General features: G+C 36.6%; 1 protein-coding gene across 1 annotated transcript in view; it reads left to right on the forward strand.

Annotated features, from left to right (window-relative positions):
- The window catches only part of LOC150092398 (laminin subunit gamma-1-like), a 245,090-nt gene extending 230,544 nt beyond the window's left edge, over positions 1-14,546 (forward strand). The window contains exons 22-23 of the mRNA XM_090415061.1: positions 1,309-1,408; positions 13,784-14,546. Coding sequence (XP_090271187.1) covers positions 1,309-1,408; positions 13,784-14,037 — 354 coding nt within the window. The 3' untranslated portion in view covers positions 14,038-14,546. The remainder of the gene's footprint in view (positions 1-1,308; positions 1,409-13,783) is intronic.
- The last annotated feature ends 8,254 nt before the right edge of the window (positions 14,547-22,800 follow it).

Consider the following 22,800-nt stretch of genomic DNA (forward strand, 5'->3'; position numbering starts at 1 on the left):
AAAAGTGCTCATTCATCAAGAAATGCATCATCCAACACATCACCTGTTGCAATGCAAAATTGCACGAATTGAGGTTCAAATTGGTTTTACATCCACCATATTCTCTGGACTTGGCCTCATGTGACTTCTTCTTTTTCCCAATCTTAAAAATTTGGCTTTGTGGGAAAAAATTTTCTTTGAACGAGGATGTCATCAAGACTTTCGATGACTATTTTGCACAATTTGATAAATCCTACTTTTTAGATAGGATGAAAAAATTGGAAACTTGCTGGACCAGATGTGTAGACCTCGATGGAGACTATGTTGAGAAATAAAGGTGATTTTTTCCAAAAAAATATGTTTAACTTATTTTTTTACTAAACTTTTCAAGCAACCCTCATATATATCCCATCCCATTTTCTCTTACATGTTGGTCTCAGTGACCTGTTATGGTCAAGTAAATTGGCTTCTTCGAAACCTAATTAATGCACTGATTGGGCAGCTAATCCTATCTACATAGTGTGCTATAACTGACAATGCATGTGTTCTTCTAGCTAGTTTTCCTGTTTTGCTGAATGAAAACCCCAAGTTCCAGGAGGTAACACTGTACCAACTCGAGATGGGTTTACCACTCACCTCCAGTTGAAAAGCCCAGATAAAGGTCCTTCACATCCCAGACAAGATTTAAACCTAGGTCTTTCCAACCAAAGTGTGTGTGTGTATATATATATATATATTAAATGAATTTTTTTGTCATTATTTTTTAGTACACAGATCACATCACTTCATGCTTGAAGTACAAGAATTGATCTCAATTCTTGCAATGTGTATAAACTGATACAAGTTAATAATCACATGAAGACAGGAAAGTATATTGCTACAATTAATTTCCTATAATTAAGACATTTTAGAAAGTTGATGTACCACCCTTTTAATTGGATAAAACATATAAAGGAAGTGATGCATGTTCATTCACATAAATATTCCATTACAACCATCCTCCTGAAAGGCTTGCGGAATACAGATGAGATCAGTTATGATCTCATCTGTTGCAATTTTTCCTTCACTAAGTTTCTCTGCATGGCTTTCAGTTTTCATCATGTTATGATTTCGATTTTTTTTATTTTTAATATAAGTCTTTAAATATAAGGAGCTATACAAACTTATCCAGAATAACCTTTTACAAACATTTTTGCCTTTATATGAGATTCAAGTATGCTACTTTTGCAGTAAACAAGCAACAATTTTAGTTTGATTCATATAACGAGAAATTGTAAATGTTATGAATTTAAATAATTTGGAATTTCTTTCTCTTTTTCCATTTCCAAGACACTGGAGATAGCAAATCAAGCTGAAAGTAAAGCCCTACATGCCTCTAAAATGGCAAAAAATGCTTTGGATAACTTGGAAGACATATTAGGTGCATTAGGTAAAGTATTCTGTCTTCTCATTTTCCATTAACAAGTCAAATCTGTTTTTGAGATTTAATCTCATAAAATTGCCTACTTGCTTATTAAATAATAGTTTAAATGAATCAAAAATTTGAAAAATCAATTTTTTTTGCTCAATCTCATTGTTGCATTGCAAATTTCTGCGTCTTTTTAATCCAGAGGAAAGAGACCAGTGCCAAAAAGAAGCATCCCACAGGAGTGGTACATGAAACTATAGCACATGATTGCCTTAAGGTGTAGATGAGGAGTGAGAAAGAAGAATCCTATTGACATTCTTCTTAAAGAGCTGTAGGTTGAAATGTCTGTTCCAGATGACAGCAGTAGATGGAATAAATGAGAAAGAGGAGAAGCAGGTTTGACGAGTTTGTAGTTGTACTGTAAGGGGAGTTTAGACAGCAGCTGCTCTTGTTTTAATGGGCCTAACAGTAAGTGGAGGAATGATGTTTGCCAATTCACTAGAACAATGACAATTAAAGTGCCTGTGTCTCTTCTACAGGTACTCTGTAGAAGAGACATACGAGAGTGGTCTGAGAAGTTCTTGGCCTTGATCATAGATGATGACACTATCAGCAAGATTTTTTTTTCTAAGTTGGTACATCTGTCATAAGCATGTGAAATTGCAAGTCATTCTATCAAGTAGTTTGTTTTATACAGCTGTCTGATGCAAAAGTGTTGTCTGTATCCCTTGAAATGGATAAAATTGAGTATCGTGTGGTTATAAAATTCTTTCTAAAAGAAGATTTAATGGCAAAAGAAATTCATTCAAAGTTTATGGGTACTCTTCTCCTTCGTTTTTGACAATTAAGAAATGGGCTGCCAAGTTTAAATGTGGCCATACCAGCCTTGAAGATGATCCATGTAAAGACGTCCAAAAAGTGTAACAACACCACAAATCATGATTAAGTGCACAATATGGTATTGGATGACCAGCGAGTTAAAGTGCATGAAATTGCTGAGACTATAGGCATTTCAAAAGAACATGTAGGATATATTTTGCATGAAGAATTGCATGTGAAAAACCTTTGCGCAAGATGGGCAGCATGCTTGCTCACAAGCAGATCAAAAACGCACTCGCATGAATATCTTTGAACAGTGCTTGGAGCATTTTGACAAGAATAAAACTGATTTTGTGCATCAAGTTTTTACTATGGATGAGATTTGGATTCACCATTACACACCAGAATTCAATCAGCAGTCAAAACAGCGGACAGAAGCCGGTTGTTCAACGTCAAAAAAGACATAGTCGGTTATATCAGCAGTAAAGGTCATAGCATCAGTGTTTTGGGATGCTAAAGGCATTTTGTTTATTAATTATCTTGAAAAGGGTAAAACAATAACCAGGGATATTATTCCGATCTTTTAACCAGACTAGACGAAAAAATTCGTGAGAAAAGACCTGGTTTGCAGAGGAAAAAAAACTCATCTTTCATCAAAACAATGCACCTGCCCACAAAGGTGTTTTGGCAATGGGAAAATTATGGGATCTACATTATGAATTGTTGGAACATCCAACCTATTCCACAGATTTGGTTCCCTCTGACTTCTATCTCTTCCCAAAACTAAAATTCTTCCTCGCTGGTCAGTGTTTTAATTCGAATCAAGAGGTGATTGCAGCTGTAGAGGGGTATTTTGCAGATCTTACTGAGAACCACTACAAGGATGAGATAATGGTGCTGGAGCATCGCTGAAATAAATGTATTAGTCTTAAGGAAGATTGTGTTGAAAAATAGAAATAATTTTGAAATTATAAATTCGATTTTTCATTGTTAGGCTGAGAACTTTTCAGACCACACTTGTAATTGAAACATTGTATCTGCGAGATAGAGGCTGAAGTGATCCTACGAGGGAATGGTCATCCATGAGCCGAGTTGCTCTCCTGGACAGCATTAAGAATTTTTTAAGGAGGTTTTAGGTGCACTACACCAAATATGTGTACAGTATTCTAAGGATGAGTGGATTTGGGATTTAAGGTTTTTTTAAGGTTATTTAAGGTTAGTAGCTTAGGTGTAAAATAGTTTCTTGATCAGAAATGAATGCCTAGTTTTTTAGAAGCTGAAGAAGCTATTTATGAGATGCCTTTTGTGTCAAGAGAGGTTGGAGGTAAATGTGAGTCCAAGGAGAGAGATTTCATCCTATCTGGTGATGTGTGTATTACTGAGGAAGGTGAGCTCAGATCCTTGACCCACTGAAGGATGGTATGGAGATCAGTGTTTAAGGCACTGGTTGCAGATGATCTTGATGTAAGGGATGTCTGGGAACTACCTGGTTTATCAAAGGAGCAGGATGAGTGGACAGTGCTATCATCAGCAAAGCTATGGATAGGATTTGTAGTGATCGAGTGATTGGTCATTTCTATATAAGAGAAAGAGGGTAGGCGAGAAAACGGAGGCCTGAGGTATTCCTACCTTGGTGGCAAAGCTCGAAGAGAGGGTGCCATCCACCATGACATGCAGTGAATGACCAAAGTAAAAGCTGGCTATCTCATTGCACAGGATGGCAGGCAGACTGAAGGGAGGCAGTTTATAAAGCAGGCCTTGATTCCAAACATGATTGAAAGCTTTGGAAACATCAAGGACAACACAAGTTTCTCTGAACCTTTTCATGGCACATGTCCAGTAGTGAGCGATCTAGGGTAAGATATCAGCTATGGATCTAAATCGGCAGAATCCTACTGATGGTTACTGATTAACTGGTGAGCTTCTAGGTAGTGAAGAAGTTGATCATTGATAATATTATCCATTATTTTGGAGAGGATTGAGGTGATGGCAGTTGGTTGGTAGTTAGATGGTAGGCTTTTGTCTCCCTTTTTTGGAATGGGTTGGATATATATTAGTTTTTATGAGATGGGATAGATGCCAGGTGTTAGCTCTGGAGCACAATGTTTGAGTACAATAGGAGAGATGCCATCAGGACTAGACGACCTTGTAGTGTTGAGGTTGTTTAATATTCTTCAGATGTCTTTCTACTGAAAGGCTACAGGAGCCATGTGGTGCTCAGTTGCTGGTATAGCAGGAGGTGATTTGCCTTCATCATCTGTGCAGGATGATGAAATTCTTGATTTATGAAGAATTTGATGGAATGAAGGATGAATGCCTTCATGCCACTGAGAATGATTTCTGTGACTCACTGCAGATGTCTGGGTCAGACGAGCAGAAACAATAGTGGTGCCATGGGAAAGAAGAGTAGTAGTTCCGGAGATCATCCCACTTTGTACTGATGTAGTGCCAGAGGACATGAGACTGGGTGTTGTCAGAGGAGGGGCATTCTGTGAGACTGGAAACTTGCATTGTTGTGTGAGTTGTAGAGAGAGCGGTAACTTCTACAATGTGTCTGAAAGGTGTTAAAAAAAGATAAAGGGTATTGGGAGAGTGGAGGGGATTATCTGAAATTGGGATAGGTAGCGCCACAATTTACATTACATTGTTGCTTATACCAAAAACTCCACATCACGTCCGGCTTGATCTGTAATGTTGGAGAAGGGGAGTCAGTTGGAGTTGTGGGCATTCAGGTCACCTAGGACAATGACCTCACTGTTTAGGCTGCTAGATTGTAGGTGGTCAAATTTCATGGAGAGGAAGATGAAGAGGTGTTTGTGAGTTTTAGAATTTGGGGACTGGTAAATGTCGCAGATGAATGTTACTAATTGGAGCAAGAAAACCTTCAGCCAGAGTAGGTCAAAAGCAGGGGATTCTAAATTTGGCATTCTCTGGCACTCATTGCTGTAATTCAGGTTCAGGTGTCTGGCACAAGTGCCATCTTTGTGGCAAAATGAATCATGAGGTTGGTTGGTTGGTTTATAGTTTATTTGGCACAAAAACTACAAAGGTCATACTGTGCCATACTAAAGGTTACAACATTAGCATTTACAGAATTGTAAACAATATGTCTGTACAAGAATCTAGTTTCACAAAGCAGCATCTCTAAGTAAACAGAACTGTTGCAGAGGGCACAGCAACACACAAGGTCAGAGGTTATTACAGTAGTGCAAAAATAGTTAACAATATAAGTTAATACATAATATATGAAACACTAAGCCAAGGAATGCTGTATCTACATATACGTAAAATTATAACAGATGCCTTTATAGCAGCACAAAAATAGGCAAAAAGGGATTATTATACAATATGCATGGATGAAAATTAAATTTAGCAATGCAGTAGAAACAGAATTTAGAATACATATAAACAGAATTACTAGAAAGTACACAAATAGGAAAGATGTCCTACAGCACTACATGATTATTTGAAAAATAAAGTAGTAAATAAGATGCATACACAAAATGTATGTTAAGTGAAGCAGTATCTACATATAAACAAAATTACTGCAGAGGTTTCAACAGTATATAAATAGATAACTATAGGTTAACATATGTATATACAAAACAAGTCAAGGAAAGCAGTGTCTACATCTAGTAAGATTACAACAAACATTATTATACTAATACTTAAAGAGTCAGAAAGGAATTATTATACAGCACTGATGCATAAAATTTAAGTTTAGCATCATGGTATTTACATATTAACAAAATTACAGCAGAGTGATACAAATATACAAGATCAAGGCCCATGGTAATACGTAATTGGTCAGATTTAACCTAATAAATTGAGGATGAAGAATTCATATTTAAGGAATTTTTAATTCAGCACCAGAGCTCCCCACCCACCACGGAGCCACATATGGACGCCCACTACCCAGCAAGCAAAGACTGCACTCAGCAGTGGAATGCCAGGGCTACCCTTTATGCTATACCGGCACTGCCGCAGATCTAGAATCCCGACACCGGACCATAGGGTGAGAGACTTACTGCAACACCGTTGACCCTTGCAGACAAGCCCAGTAGCCGATTGATTCTAGCTGGGCCATTCAGGACCACCCGTCTTGCCGAAGCAGGGGCCAAAGTAGTGCAAGACTACCAGGATCCCCCTTTCCGGATGGCCACGGGTTGCACCGCATGGCAAACACGGTGTTAGGACGTTGGATCCCAGTGATGGTGGTCTGGAAAAAGGATAGTGAAAAAGATTCAGGAGAAGTAGAGTAAAGAATACGGGAAGAAAAGCAAAGAAAAAGAAGAAGAATGAAAAGGGCCAGTACCATCACTGAGAGGTCCCCTCCACTACGAACAGGTGCCCCACATAGAGGGGGAATCATGAGGAGTATAATTTTGGCATTGAATGTGAACTGTGGTTAATATAGCTGTAATTTGGGTTTCTGTTAAGAGAGAGAAAGAGGTGTGGTTTGGTTGTCTGTAAGTGCGATGAATGTCATTTATGTTGGAATTTATGCCATTGATGTTTGTGAAGTGGATTATTATTATTATTCAGGCCTACAATGTAGAAATTATTTTTTTTGGTAGGGATCCAGGTAAGTTTGGAATATTGTGTTTTATTTGAATTGTTTGGATGGACTGGTTGAGGGAGATTTATCATATTTGCAGTGTTGCTATCATTGTCTGTTTCATTTTTGGTTTGTTACTAGATAAAAGGAAAGATTGGGAACATGCAGTGGGTGAAGATAGACTGGTTGAGGTAGATTTATCATGTTTACAGTGTTGACATCATTGCTTGTCTATTTCATTTTTGGTTTGTTATTAGATGAAAGGAAGGATTAGGAACATGCAGTGGGCGGCGGGGGGAGAGATAGACTCGTGAACATTACATCCTTACAGACAGCAACCAGTCTCCTTGCCATTCCATGGCCTTGACAATGCCTCCCCCCCCATACTGCTACTTGGACTCCTTTGCCAAGCACAACCTGGCAGAGTATGTGGCAGTGGGATTATGCAGCAGTTGATCGGGAAGCCTCTAGGGAGGGGAGAAGGGGCTGCATAGCTTTGGGAAGGGTTGTTATGCCTTAATAATTTACTTATTCTTTATAATAGAGTGACAGGTGAGTTGGATAAAGTGAATGACATGACGATACTGCTAGATTTTGCAAAAGCATTTGACAAGATGCCACATGGAACTTTGTTATGCAAAATGGAATAAATTAGATGAATATGATGCTGATGATATGGATACAAGGGTTACTGATGGACAGGTACCAAAGTGTAGTATATGGAGGAGCAGAATCCTGGAGAAAGCAGGTGACAGCATGCAGGATATATGGTTATGTAAAATCTCTCACAAAAAAGTAATTAAAATTTTTCGACTTCGATTTTACAGAGCTTTCCGCATATATAAAATAGAATTTATTGTAAGAAAAGGAATATTAAATTTTACTGTAAAGGTGCACAAAAATAAGCTTCATTAAGTTGTATATAAAACTAAGGAAAGAGGAGTAGCAAAGATTATAACGTGACTGTGCATGAACAAACGTTTGCAAGATCTTGCGAACATAAAAATGTGCACCCACGATATAGTGTCTTGCATGGAGCTTGCCAATGTGACATCATTGTGCCGGCAGGTGATCCTGGCAACAATTACGTGGTTACATAGAATGAGACAAGATATTTGAGAGGGCTCTCAAAAATATAGAGAAAAGAGAATTTAGAAGACTCTTACTGGTCACTCTATCGCTCTCCTTCCTGAGTTTTGGAGGCTTCTGGCGCCGGTCCCTTTCAGTGGACGGAGTTCTGGTGGTGAAGGTGAGACCGTATTTCGATGGAACGCCAGCCAGATTGCAACGATGTGCTTGGAGCATACAGCTATCCATGGGCATAGCGGAAGATATCGTCAGTTCATTTCCTGTTTCCGATGGAGAAATCCACCTAAATTTCCTGGCAACTGCAAGAGTGAAGAATTGCCATATCGTCCAGTCAACAGTCATATTCCAGGAAAAGGTCACAAGGGTAAGTTAACCTGAACAATAATTGTTCGTGTTAACTGGACTGTATCTGTAAAGGCTACTGTAAGTAAGCATAAATTTTGTTAATGTTTTAAAAGTTTACTGTTCGAATTTATGTATGTAATGAAAGTGCTTACAGGAAATTGTTAATACCTAGTTAAGTAAACAGTTATGGTCATGAAAGGAAACAAATGTAAATTTTGTATAGGATATAAGCACATAAGGAATAACTGTGTGTTAAATTTAGACGAGTTAACAATATAAAGGGCTAAACAAGTTATGTAAGAGAAAGTTAATTGTATGTTGCACTTAATGTATATATGACTAGTTTGAGAAAGATATTTTCTCCCTCTTACATTGTGATTTGTAGTTTCATACTAAGATCAAAATAAAATGTTTTGTTTGGATAACTATCTTGTCTGATCTATTGCCAATGCACTGTCTCCCAAAAAATTAGCAAACCTGCAAGCTTGTTTGATAAAAAATTGCCACGACTAGCTATAAGAGATTGTGTATGTTAAATTTGATCTTGCCTTTGTTCCATACTCTAATTCTCAAGCTATATATACAAATTAGAATTGCATTGTTGTTAAACAAATAAATTTTTCTAATTGCATAGTGTGAGAGTTGGTAACCTGTTAATTGTGGATAGACTAATAACAAAGGTCATTCACTAGCAGTGGAAACATAAAGAAGATTATAAGGGATTAATAGAGAGGTCTATCTTAAGCAGATTATAGTTATGACTGAGTAAAGTAGAAATAAGTTAGGCCTAAAGTGCACATTTGAAAGAATAACAAAGGAATGGTTGAGAGAAATACAAAGTTGATAATAGACGTAGAATATTAGAATGGCACAGTCGATGTTAATTAACGATTAAATTATAAACCAATATTATAATTTAACAGTTGGACTGCTACTGTTTGATTTGTACATAAATAATATGAAAATGATTTGAGGGTTTGAAGGGAAATATTCAGTTTTTCTCCAATTATGCAAAATTGGGTAAGATCATGCATTTTGGGATCAAATTACAAGCTGTGTACTACATGAATAGAGCTGTACTCCAGGAAATTGATGGGATTTTGGGATGTTGGTGTATAATAACCAACATTCCAAAATCAAGGGTGGCCAAGGTAGCTCATAGAATTACTTGGTTATTGAAGAACGCAATAATAACAAAAGATTATTGCTCTCTATAAGGCATTGATATGGCCACATCTGGATTACTGTGCTCAGGTCTGGTCACCTGAATATGGGGAAGTAGTGGAGAAGGATCCAGAGGCAAGTGACCAAGATAGTGAGTAGTTTATGGAATGGTCCCTATGCAGATTGATTTGGCCAAAAGTTAGTTGATGGGCAGAATATAGCAGATGTGATGGAAATATTTAAGTTGCTAAAAGTGTTTTATAGGATATAATAAATTTAGTTTAATCCTTTATCCAAGTGTGTGCAAACAAAGTTTGCACCTGAAAGTATCTTCAGGACCGGGGTAAAGTGGTACAACACCGGGCGACTCCTTACAAAGGTGGAGCAAGCTACCAACACTCCTATCTCAGTATCTCCAATAATGCAAAACACATCTCCTTGTGGATATGTATAATGTTATGCATTAAGGGAAGGGCCACTACCCAGACTAATTTCAACCTTTATTGAGGTCTCTTCAGTGGGAGCCAGGCCCAAGTGGAGATACCAAGGCAGAAGCATTAGCAAGGTCATCTAATCCTATAGGAGCTGCCAAACGGTGTGCCACCTTTCGTAAACTTTGTTTGCACACACTTGGATAAAGGATTAAACTAAATTTATTATAGTCTGACCAAGTGAAAAATAAACTTTCAACAGTGTTTTATAGGATTGATGCAGAGGAAATATTTCTGCACTTGGCTAGTGAGGACAGAACAAGGGATCCTCCCTGTAAATTGAGTAAGAGTGTAATTAGGAATGGTGTGAGAACTAGATCTATTTGTCAGTTTGTTGTAAGTGTTTTGTCAGTTTTGTTCAAGGAGAGGTACTGTAGATATTGTGTGGAAAGTGTGGGTCTCTAGTAGTGATAATCCTTTCTTTCATGCTTACACGGTGATCAGAATACATTATGAAAAATTATGGACACAACTACCATGTTAGAGTAAAACTTTAGTTTAATATGAACCAAATATACACTCGACGTTTCGACCTTCACATTAAGGTCATCTTCTGGAGCATACGTATATATACAAAGAAACAAGCTGCACTACAATCTACATGGCATGCTAAAGTTACTGATCAACTGTTAAAACTATTTGCCTGACCACTGGTGTTAAAAATAAAAGAAAAAAACTCACTACATCAAAGCTAGAGTCCTGTTATTATTATTATCTATTAAGTTACAAAGTTAAATTAAGTTGGAGAGTAACATGTTCGTACAGAAAATAATAGATTAATAAATAAACAAAGATTAAAATTACTTATATAAGTACACATATAAATTGCAACTGACATGGATAGTGGCCAATAAAAAATGAAAAATTGCTTAGGGTCCTAAAGTCAGGGTTTGCTGGAAACTAAGTGGGCTGAATGTGTGCCATCCAAATTCTTGGGATTTTTAAGCCCTCATTATTATTCAGATTAGGGTGGTTAATCAAAATTTCACAGGCTTCTTTAAATTTCTGTTCATACCAAGTTTTTGTATGATGCAAAGAACAAGTACTTTTCGAATCAATTCAATGTAGAATGTTAAGAGCATGATCTGAGAGGTCTGCTTCACCAAAATTATTATATTTAATGTGCCGTTTGTGTTCTTTATTACAGATAGGGATTGTACGTCCAGTTATCTCAATATAAGGTAAGTTACAGGTGCAATAGATGCAATAAACACAAGGGTGTGCCAATGGGGAGAGAGGATCCTTAAAGGTGTTGAATATGTTTTTTTTTTTTTAATTTTAAAGGTGGTTTAAAAGTGACATTAAGATTATAATGATGTAGGATTCTATTAATTTTTTCTGATAACCCTTTAATGTATGGGAGTGTTATGGTTTTACTGTAATCTATTACTTTTTGATGAAGTTTTATGAAGAATTTTATTAATAGTATTTTTGCTATATCCATTATTTATAAATGTATTGCTAATAATTTTTAATTTTTGTTTAAGAGCTTGTTCATTAGAGCAAATTGTTATAGCTCTGTTTTTTGAGGGGTCAATGACTCCAAATTTTGGAGTGCATATTTTGGTTTATATTAAACTAAAGTTTTACTCTAACATGGTAGTTGGATCCATAATTTTTCATAATGTGTCTAGTGGTGATAAGTTTACAGACTTCATTAAGGTTCTCTTGCATAAATAATAAAATGTTCAAGAGAACATTGGTGAAGAGCAAGTTGAAATCAGCTTGCTTTTGCCACTCTCCTAAAGATAAAATTTCTCCATTGTTGTTTACTAGCATATATCAAATTCCATATACAGGTATCCCTTGCTTAACACAGTTTTGCTTAATGCAGCGAAATTAATTGTGACAATCCCTTGATATATGCAGCAAGAATTTTAATTAATGTGCCTTTAAATTTACTACACAAAAACATGTAAGCCTCGAGGATGTTTCCTGGCCAAGAGAAAGAAAATCATGAGCATGATAACGTTGATGATAATGCACTTGGTCACCTAAACTCTCTTAATGATCTGTGTGAGAACATGAAAGTTTTATTTTTTCCACCAAATACGACATCATTGCTACATCCCATGGACATGGGCATCATTGCAACTTTCAAAGCCTATTTTCCTAAAAAGACATTCTCAAAGGCAGTAGAAACAACAACTGGAGAAAAGGCGATTAGGCTCCATGAATTTTGGAAAAATTTTAACATTAAACACTCAATTGAATTCATGACTTGTGGGAGCATGTGTCTTCTGGCTGCATAAGAGCTGTTTGGAAAAAACCTTTTGCCAGAATACGCTAATGACTTAGGTGGTTTTCAAAATCCTGTGAACAACATGGTTGAAGAAATCTTTTCAATTGGTGAAGACCCCTTGGTTTTGATCGTGTTGGTGCAGATGTCATCGTATGTTATGCTTTCGCACAAGCGTACACATTTTACCGTGTAAGCTTCCGTAACCGATAATCCCACGGAATAGGTTGGTTGCTCCTTATTCCCAGTGGTATCCCATGTCTGTCAAAGCATGTGTTCACGGGGCCAGTTTGCCTGCTTTGCAGAATGAAAAACCCCAGATAAACTGGCAGAAAAAACCCTGCAGTTCATGGGGCCGGTTTGCCTGTTTTGCAGAATGAAAAACCCCAGATAAACTGGCGGAAAAAACCCTGCAGTTCACGGGGCCGGTTTGCCTGCTTTGCAGAATGAAAAACCCCAGATAAACTGGCGGAAAAAACCCTGCTGTCCATGCCCAAGACCGGCTAACTTGGCTATGGCTGAGGAAGATCCTTAAGCTCCTCATGTCGTTGACGGGAATCGAACTTAGGACACTCCTTTCCCAGGCATATGGCTGCGAAGTGCAAAGCCACTAGGCTAACCACACGGATGATGCAGAAGATGTTAAAATATTATTGGATTCAAATTTAAAAGATTTCGTTGACAATGATCTTCTCGAAATTGAACACCAATGCGCATATGAAGACAATGAACAAATGGAATGTGAAGATGAGGTTCCAAAGGTGATAACAATCAAAGAATTGGATGGAATATTCCACATTTTAGAATCGCTTAAGAAGCAAGTAATTGATATGGACCCAGATGTTAATCGAAGAATGCTTGTTTGCCGAGGTCTATAAAAAAAAAAATAAAAATAAGTTGATGCATAAGAGGACCACATATGAGAACTACCCCATAAAAATAAAATGAAGACTACATGAAAAACTTCTTTATGTGTTGCATTGTGTACTGCCTATTATCTTAAAAAAATTTAAAAAAAACAGACAAGTAATAGGCAGTACACAATACAACATATAAAGAAGTTTTTCATGTAGTGTTCATTTTATTTTTATGTTAGGCATTCTCTTTTCAAAAATATTTGAAATTAAAAATATGATTTCATAAAATAGGAAAGCTCTTTTTAAATTCATTTAAAGCGAACTTTTCATTTCAGTTGCTGTTTAATGTTATGATCAATCACCTCTTGGAGTGGTAACACCTAGAGGAGCCAAAGGAAATTAAAAATTATATAGTGCTTTAGGTTGGGCTGCTGGAAGAAACTTGACTAGTTTGGTGGTTATAGCTTTTACCATTTAGAAGATCATTTAAGACAGATATTGTTTAGGAATATGTATAAGATTAGTGTGGTGTAGTGATTTTATCCTTGCCACACAGTGAAGCTTTACTGATAATACATTCAGGCCATAGCACTATAGTATTCGCCAGAGCAAACTTTCTATTATAATACAAAACTTCTTTGATCCCTAACTTTAGCATAGTGAGGGTAGCTGTATTTGAAACTTTACTGAAAAATCTTAAAATCAGATATTGAAGGTTGTTTTAAACTCCCAAATCACTTTTATTATTCAATATCAGCATAAGTTATTATTATTGATAATTTTATTAATTTATTGTATTATTATATTTATTTATTATTATTTTTTTTTTTGCAGAAGATCTGGATAGTGTTGATCCTTCTATGCTTTCTGAATTAGAAAGAAAGTTGGCTGTAGCAGAAAGAGATCTTCAAAATGCTGATTTAGATGCTCGTGCTAAAGGACTCAGAGATGCGCAGGTAGAACAGCAGCAGTGGATGGAAGATTATGATGATGAAATTGAACAACTAAAGAGAGATGTTGCAAATATTGCTGCCATCAGGAGATCTTTACCCAAAGACTGTTATAGAAGGCTGGTTCTGGAACCATAAAATATTCAATAACAAGCATTAAGGAAGATAAAAAAAAAGCTAAATAGTTCTCTTCCATCAGTTCTGATAACACTTTCAACAACTTTTTTTTCTGCAGTAATTTCTAGCTTTTTTTTTTCTTTCTCTCTCTAAATTCTTACTTGAAAGTCATCTTGACTTTCCTATAATCATCTGGCAGGGATTCTGATTGTAAATAAACAGCCAGAAATACTGAAAATTTATATGTACGATATATTAACAGAATATCTTGAGTAGAGGTTGTCTACTTATCCTTTTGTATTATCATTACTATTCAACTTACATCAGATGTGACTGTGCTTAACTCATAAACAACAGGAATCAGAAATGTGATATGACATTTTGTAATCAGTGGCATTTCCCCCTTTACTTTGTATTGAACTCAAGTTTGTGCACATCAGTTGTCATCCATTGACGTGGTTGATCTGAATCATCATAAGTTAATAAATTTCTTTTAGAAGTTTATAAGTAATCTGACCACACAGCTTGCTTGTATGACTTGATTGCCTTGCTAAAATTAAAGAGAACCACATTTTGATATAAAAAAAACATTGGTGGTATTATGGAAACCATATTTGTATATCATACACATGTTAGGATGTGTCCTTGTAAGTATACATGCCAACACTTAAGGTACTGTCACTAGAGTTGGACCAATCTCTCAAGAGTCTGGGATCTGATCTCTTCAGACTTTTAGAAAATGCCTTTTCCAGTTTACCTGCATTCATCACTCCCTTTTGTACTCAAGAATAGGATATTATTATGTAAAAACCCTAATTAGCCTGTATAGGGCTCAAATTATGCCGATTTGTTGGAAATAAACAGAAAGTGTCAAACTTATACATTACCCAAAGAGAAAAGAATACATGTATATGGTTTCTACAAAAAGATGACAGTATTTTAAATACAAATATACATTGATAAAATTAAGATAGCAGCAATGAATATTTGGAGTGACAGTTTGGTGTGTGAAATTGTTTATTTGAAATGATCCAGTTCATCACAGGCTCCACTTGTAAATCAGCATACATCAAACCTGTAACTCAGCTATTGCTATATGGAGTCCAGTATTTTCGGAATAGCTATAGCATCGCTGATTTGGTCTTTCGATGCTTTCAGTGAAGTCACTTTTGACGCATGCATTTGATCCTTTATGTAAGCCTCATCAAAAAAAAAAAAAAAGTAAAATTGTGCTATCTTCGTTGCACAAAAATCATTCACTCGAATTTTATGTATTATAAAACACACTGAACTCTTTTGTCAAACTATCATTATCTCAACATCTGCTGATTAGAATGGCATGAGAGCACATGCACATAAAACATCTTTGATCGGTAATTATCACAGACTTGGTTTGGAAACTATTTGCATTTAAAATACTGGCAGACTTTTTTATTATTTTATTTTATTTAAGGAAATTCTTCATATATGATACTCGTTCACTTGCTACAAACGCATATTCCTAATATTTATATAAGACTTAGCTTGCTGTATGGAAATCAGTCTCAGCAGGTGAATGGTTTTCCTTTGATCTACTTTACTAATCTTTTCCTGAATCATATTTCTCCTCCTCTTTATTTCACTTGTCAGTTTCTATATGTTCTTATATATATGCAAGTATAGCAAAATGAGAACACCATGATGGACACAAGATGTCAAAGAAGTAGTCCTGGAAAAGAATAAAGCAAACTGAAAGTTCCTAATTAGTCAGAAGATCCAAAGGGTCGATGATGTATAGTCCTAGCAGGAAGAATCTACAGTCAGTGTATCAAAAACTGGTGAATGACCTATAGACAGCGGAACTGTGGAATGCATTGCCCGACAGAGTGGTGAGAGCAAGAATGGTCAATGAGTTCAAGGAGTGGTGATAGACTTTGTGTTTCCTAGGAAGGACCTCCCACGATGAGTCTTTTGACTCCATGGAGACCTGAATAATAATAATAATAATAAAGTCAGCATATGACATAAAAGAATACATAGAAAAATGTAATAGAGCTAAGCTACACATAAAAGTAGATAAACAAAAGTCATGGGAAGACTTTGGTATGAATATAGAAGAGAAATATCAGGAAGGTGGCAAAATGTTCTGGAGGATATTGAAAAAGTTAGAAATGGAGGAAGGAGCAATGTAAAAGGAATCAAATGTGATATGGGTGATAAGGAAACAAAACGGAAGATAAGGATACCTAAATGTCTGGAGTAATTACTTTGAAAAACTATTAAACGAAACAAGCAGTGACAGAACAGTAGTAAAAAAGTTTCAAGATGAATGAATAGGAATGAGGGGGTATCAATACTTGAGGTAGAAAAACCATCAAAAACTTGAAATGTGGACCAGAAATGAAATGCTTAAATATGGAGGTATAAAACTTTTGCAGTGACTGCACTACATAATTCAGAGGGCATGGTCAGAAGATGAAGTTCCAGATGATTGAAGTACAGTTCTAATAATTCCCATCTGTAAAAAAGGGAATAAAGCTCAACGTGAGAATCGCTGAGAAATTGCTCTACTAAATGTTCCAGGTAAGATTTATGCAAGCACTCTTGAAAAGAGGTTGAGAAAAATTGTGGAAGAGAAGCTTGAAGAAGAACAAACTGCGTTCAAGCCAGAGATTGTCAAGATCAAATTTTCACTTTATGACAAATAGTCGAGAAATCATGGCAATATGACAAAGATTCGTACTTAAGTTTTGCAGATCTGGAAAAGGCATATGACAAGGTGCCCAGAGAACAGCTTTTTCAAAATGCTACAGTTATATGGGGCAAACAGACATTATACAGAATAATACATAGTCTATGTTTAAGTTGTAAGTCAGCAGTTAGAATCAAAAGAAATACAGGAAGATAGTTTGATGTAAAATCAGGAGTAAGACAAAGATGCACACCATCTCCATTCTTATTCATCATCTATATGGATCACATTATGAAAGAAAGTAGCATTAAACCTGATATTAGAATCAAAGATATCAAACTTGGCTCTTTGCATTATGCCAATAATGTTGTACTCCTGAATGCATCCAGTGCAGTCTCTAGGGTTCTCTGACTAAATTGAATAACAGCTCTAACAAATTTGGCATGAAAATCAGCAATAAAAAGACCAAACTATGAAAATAGGACAGGAGCAGCTACATTCTCGATCAAAAACGTATAGAACAAATAAAATATTTCAGCTATTTAGGTGCAGTGTTTACTGAAGATGTCAAATTAAACATGGAAATAGACAACAGAATAAGCAAAGCTGGCATGGTGGGGAGCCAGTTGAATAAATTTATATGGAATAAGAGAGAAATTAGCCAAAACACAAAACTTTGGTTAGCATATCCACTTTCTAACCAAAAGGCTGCTGGTTCAAATCCTGCTGTGGGCAATGATGTTTGTGAATGTCTGTGGAAAATACTAGTGGTGGTGGTGTTGGTGGGCAGTAGATGGCATTGGTGTAGTTGCAGTTAGTTGTAGTTGGTGGAGATGGAGAGCTGTAGAGTAGGTGCCATCCCTCGATGAGTCCTTGGACTTCCTGGAGATGTTATGTAATAATAATAATAATAAATATATAATTTTTTTAAAAATCTTATTTAAAACCTAACAACCAATCATATAGTGTTATCACATATTATCTTCTCACATTTATTAAGCTTTGCAAATGTCAATATAACTGTTCAGGATCCTTTATATAACTAATATGCTTCGTCAGTTATTAACATTCAACATAAAATAGAGCTTACTTAATGGTTCCATTCTCTACTTTTTTTTTGTGCAACATGTAGTTTCATGTTATTATTATTATTTTCCTACCCTCCATGGAATCACAAGACATTATGGGAGGTCAACACAAACGCTATCATACCACTTATAAACTCATCGCAGTTTGCACTTTCCCCATTCTCTCAGGGATGCAGTCCATGCTCTTACTACTCTCCATGCAAAAAACTTACTTTTTTTTTTACTCACCACTTCATTTTGCAATTTCTAGGTATAACTGTTTGTCATTGCTTCTTCCATTGTTCTACCATATGAAAAATCTCCTCAGTGTTAATATGACAATAACCCTTCAACAGCTTAAATGTTTCAATCATATTCTCTTTGTCTTCTATCCACCAGACTCTACAGTCTGCACTTTATCCAAGGTTACATCATCCCCTTCAAATTTTGGTGACCAGATCTGAGCACAGAAATCCACACTTGTCTCTTTCCCTCTCTCTCTCTCTCATGGTCAATGTCTATTCAATATTGTAGCAATTCTCTGAGATGTCTTCACAAGCTTTGCAGTATATTCTAGGACCTTCAAATCTCTATCTGCAGTTCCCAAGATCCTTTTATTCCTCCATGTTTTTAAGTATCCTTCCATCAAGTGAATACGAAGCATCCCATTCTGTGGATTCCAAATTTTAAAACATTACATTTAGTTACATTAAAATGACATACCCTTTCATTTCCCCACTTTTTCAGCTTATTTAAATCCTCTTGAAGAACCAAAACATCGGCACTTCTACTAATAATCCTTCCAAGCTTCACATCATCTACAAACAACTCAATATCTCCCTTTAGTCCCATGACAATATCATTGACCTAAAGATTGAACAGTAACAGTCCCAGTGTTGAAGAACCCTGTGAAACTCCACTTGTAACCAGAGCTGCCCTCAGGAATTTTGCTGCCCCTTATTTTCTGTATAGTTTATTGCCAATTTTGCCGCCCCGTGCAAATGCAAGTCTTGCACCGTCGGTAGAGCCAGCCCTGCTTGTAACCTTCCTACTCCAGTGTCTACCAGAATGCCAGTTACCAACCCAATTCACTAATCTGATATCCAAACCCATATGTTGCAACTTATAAACCAACTTGTTATGTGACACCTTGTTACATGCCCTTGCAAAATCTCTAAAAAAATGACAGTGTATTGTCTTACCCTTATACACTGCTCTTGTTACTCTATTATAAAAAAGTAACCAGGATCCTTCCAATTTCCACAAAATTTCCAAGTTAATGGCACAGTCAGTTTCACAGCACATTCCCTTAAAACACATGGTAAAATTCAACTAGTCACCCTGCATTATCAGTAATGCAGGGTGACTAGACTCCTGCACTAGATGGAACTCGCAAGCTTGCTGTGCCAGGATGGAACCTTCTAATAAAGTGTTCATTAAATAGCTAAACTATGTTATCTGCATTGGCCACCCAAGTCTCATCTCCATTCAACAATGTAATCTATTCACAATAATTTTTCCTCCTACTTACCATATTGTGAAAAAAAAGTCGGGATTCTCCTTGGATTGCAGCACCAGTCTCCTCTCATATTTTAATTTTTCTCTCCTTACCAGTTACTTTCCTAGCTGAGACATATTCCTCATGGTAATGTTCTCCACCTCTCTCTCTCTTTATATGTCTTCCATAATATCTTTTCGTCTTTCAATTCCTCTTTAATTCTTGTCATCCATTTATCTTCTTTGCTCGAGGTATACAATTGTTTCTTTGCATGCACATATTACCATGCACTACTGAATTGTCTTCCTTCATATTCTTTCATCTGTTGTACTACTGCAAGCTGGTTTCTAAATTTGATACAGTCTATAATAGTTGTTGCCAACCGTATAATTCTACATAAATTCCTTCTGCCTTGATACTTCTACATTTTTTTTATTTATTCAACACACAAGAGGTACAAGAACCTATAGCACATCAGTACTGTGTGGTGAGGTTCAGATGATTGTTGAGAAGGAAGAAACCTATTGATATTCTCCTTAAAGAGCTGAAATTATTTGAAAAGACATCATGAGGAAAGTTGTTGAGGATAGAAGTAGATGGGATAAATAAATGGGATAGAAGCAGGTTTGATGAGTTTGCAGTTGTGCTGTAAAGGGAGGTTGGACAACAGCTGCTCTTGTTTAAATGGGCCTAATAGCAAATGGAGGAATGATGTTTGCCAATTCAAACAGTGGAAGTACCTGTAGAAGAGACACAGAGTTGAAACATTTTATCTTTGAGATAGAATTTGAAGTGATACTGTGAGGAGAAGGGTTATCCATGAGCCGAACTGCTATCCTCTGGATACCATCAAGAATTTTATAAGGAGGTTTTAGATGCACCACCCCAAATGTGTGTATGGTATTCTAAGAATGGGCAGATTTGGGAATTTATAGAGGGTTAGTGGCTGGGTGGGTGTAAAATAACTTCTTAAGTAGAAAAGAATGTATTTTTTTTAGAAGCTGAGAAAACTATTTATGTGATGTTTGTGCCAAGATAGGTTGGAGGTAAATGTCAGTCCAAGGAGAGATAGTTCATCCTATCTTGTTATGTGTGTATTACTGAGGATGAGGGAAGGTGAGGTGAGATCTCTGTTTGTGAGAGAAAAGGCAGGACTGCATTTTGCAGCATTGAAGGTGACTAGGTTATTCTTGTCCCACTGAAGGATGATACGTGCCAATACATCCTCTAAGTCAGGATTGTGATCACTCTCACCAACTGAGGGCAAGTATGACATCTCAGTCACAATTAGATTCTCTGATGCTATGACCAAATGAAAAACTTTTGATCCTCATGTTCTGTCCACCCCATCCTGTCTAAAACAGTTGTTCCTCAAGAAATCCAAAAATTCAGTTCCTTTAATCAGTTTATATTACTATAAGTGAAGTGTCCCATAATGATCACTCACTTTGCACTTGCCAACTATATTTCCTATAGCAACATCCAACTAAATATCTTGTCTTATAAATATCTATCTCATGCCATATACTCTCAAAGCCATTAGTGTTATATCCATTGTGATTCTCCACCCTGAGAGGGCACAGTTGATCTGTTATCATTATCAACACTTCACCACCATGTTTACCCTCCGTGTCCTGCCAAAATATACTATATCCTTCAATTTCTCACCCTGTTAACCAAGTTTCACTGATATCAACAACCTCTGGAGAGAGTGAGTCAATCAATCAATGCCACAAATTCATTCCCTTGGCTAATGCTCCTAGCATTTGTATCCAGAAAATCTGGTGCATTTCCTGTTTTTCTAGCCATCATTACTGTCGGACCACAGAGCCATTGCTGGCAGATTGCCAAGAAGAGTCAATTCACATTGAAGGGGAGAAAGGAATAAGATGATGTACGAATTCGTACCAACATGTGAAATCATGTGTTTTATAAGTAAAATTTTCCAGCTGTTGTACAAGCAGAATAGTTACCCATTTAAAAACTAGAATTTTCATAAAAGAAAAACTAATTTTCCAACGTATAGTAATAAATGCCCATCCTGTGAAACGCATTGATTACCCTATTATCTGAATGGATTCGTCTTCTTCTGTCATGCGCAGAAGTGTCAGGCTCTCACATCTGTGGTCTCACAGTACTCTCCTCATGGCTCCATAATATAGTGTACACCCTCTTATTTCTTAAGCCACTGTCCCCACATGAGGCCATCCCTGCTGCATTCCACCTGTTTAAATCTGGTGTTTTTGCTCTGACACACTCACTTTCCCCAGAAAACAGTCCTTCCCAGTGTTTGTTCCTTTCTGTATTCAAATGTAATCTAGCTCTTACACAAAGTTCTCTTCTATCCTCAAATGTACTCCCCGCATTCCAGATCTCTTTTTCTACATATTCTCACAATCATCTCGAATGAGATGATTGTGCCATACTATCCATGACATCAACCACAAATCTCACACCACCTCTCAGTTCATTCATCCCCTCTTCACTAACATTGCCATACTGTCTATCATTCTCCCAGGCAAGCACTCCTCTGGCATTATACTCTACACATCCTGAATCAGTGAATCTCCATACATACACTCTGAACAGATTCATCTTTCTATCACCGGCCTCCCTGACTCTTATGGCTTTCAGTCTCTCTTCTCCTTTCCCTCCTCTTTCTCTGTTCCTTGCTTCCACATCCTCGACTTTCTGCAATTTCCTCTCTTCTCCCCTTATCTCTCCCATTCTCTCTCCTTTGATGTCTGATGCCTTTTTCTTACACCTACTTTTGTTCTTGCAAAAGATAACCTCTCCATCCTCATATCTTCATTCATCCTCCTCAACTCAGTCTTCATTCCTTCCATCTCTTTTCTCAGCAGTTCTGTTTTTCTCCACACATTCTTCTTTTCACATTTTGATATTCACATTAACAATCATGGCCATCAGAGAAGCCATCTCCATCTTCTATCACCTAAGGTTAAATTCATATGTATGTCTTTAATATTCTCTCCACTCTCCAACACTTTACTAGTATCCACAAATTCAATTTCACCCATTTTCGAAGCACTATCTCTGCTTTTGCTTAATCCCGAGATCAAAATGCTTATATCTCCTGCTGCATACATTTCATGCACCTGCCACATTTTTAAACAATGGGACATGTACATACCGCACGGATAGCAAGCTGCAAAATCATCAACTATGCTACGAATAATGGAGTCTTTAAATGGTGGTGGGGCAGGTGATATGCTAAAACTCGTGGCTGCTATGTTGAATACAGTCAATACAGTTCGATACAATACTAAGACAATAAAATCCTAACAAAATAACACACAAGCATACAAAAAAAATTTAAAAACATTGTTGATTTAATGATGACAACCATCCTGATTTGTTTATTTATTAAGTTATTTTTGCTAGAAAAATAACTGAGAAAATTGGCACTATATAATACTATTATTATGGACCTCCAAGGAGTCATAAGACTCAACACAGAAGGCCCATCTTAGACAACACAAAGTCTATCATACAATTCCACTGCAGACTATTCACTGTCTGCATATTCA

This window comes from Typopeltis vanoorti, chromosome 26 (genome assembly GCF_054136105.1).
Source record: "Typopeltis vanoorti isolate ZY-2024b chromosome 26, IOZ_Tvanoo_1.0, whole genome shotgun sequence".
NCBI lineage: Eukaryota > Metazoa > Arthropoda > Arachnida > Uropygi > Thelyphonidae > Typopeltis > Typopeltis vanoorti.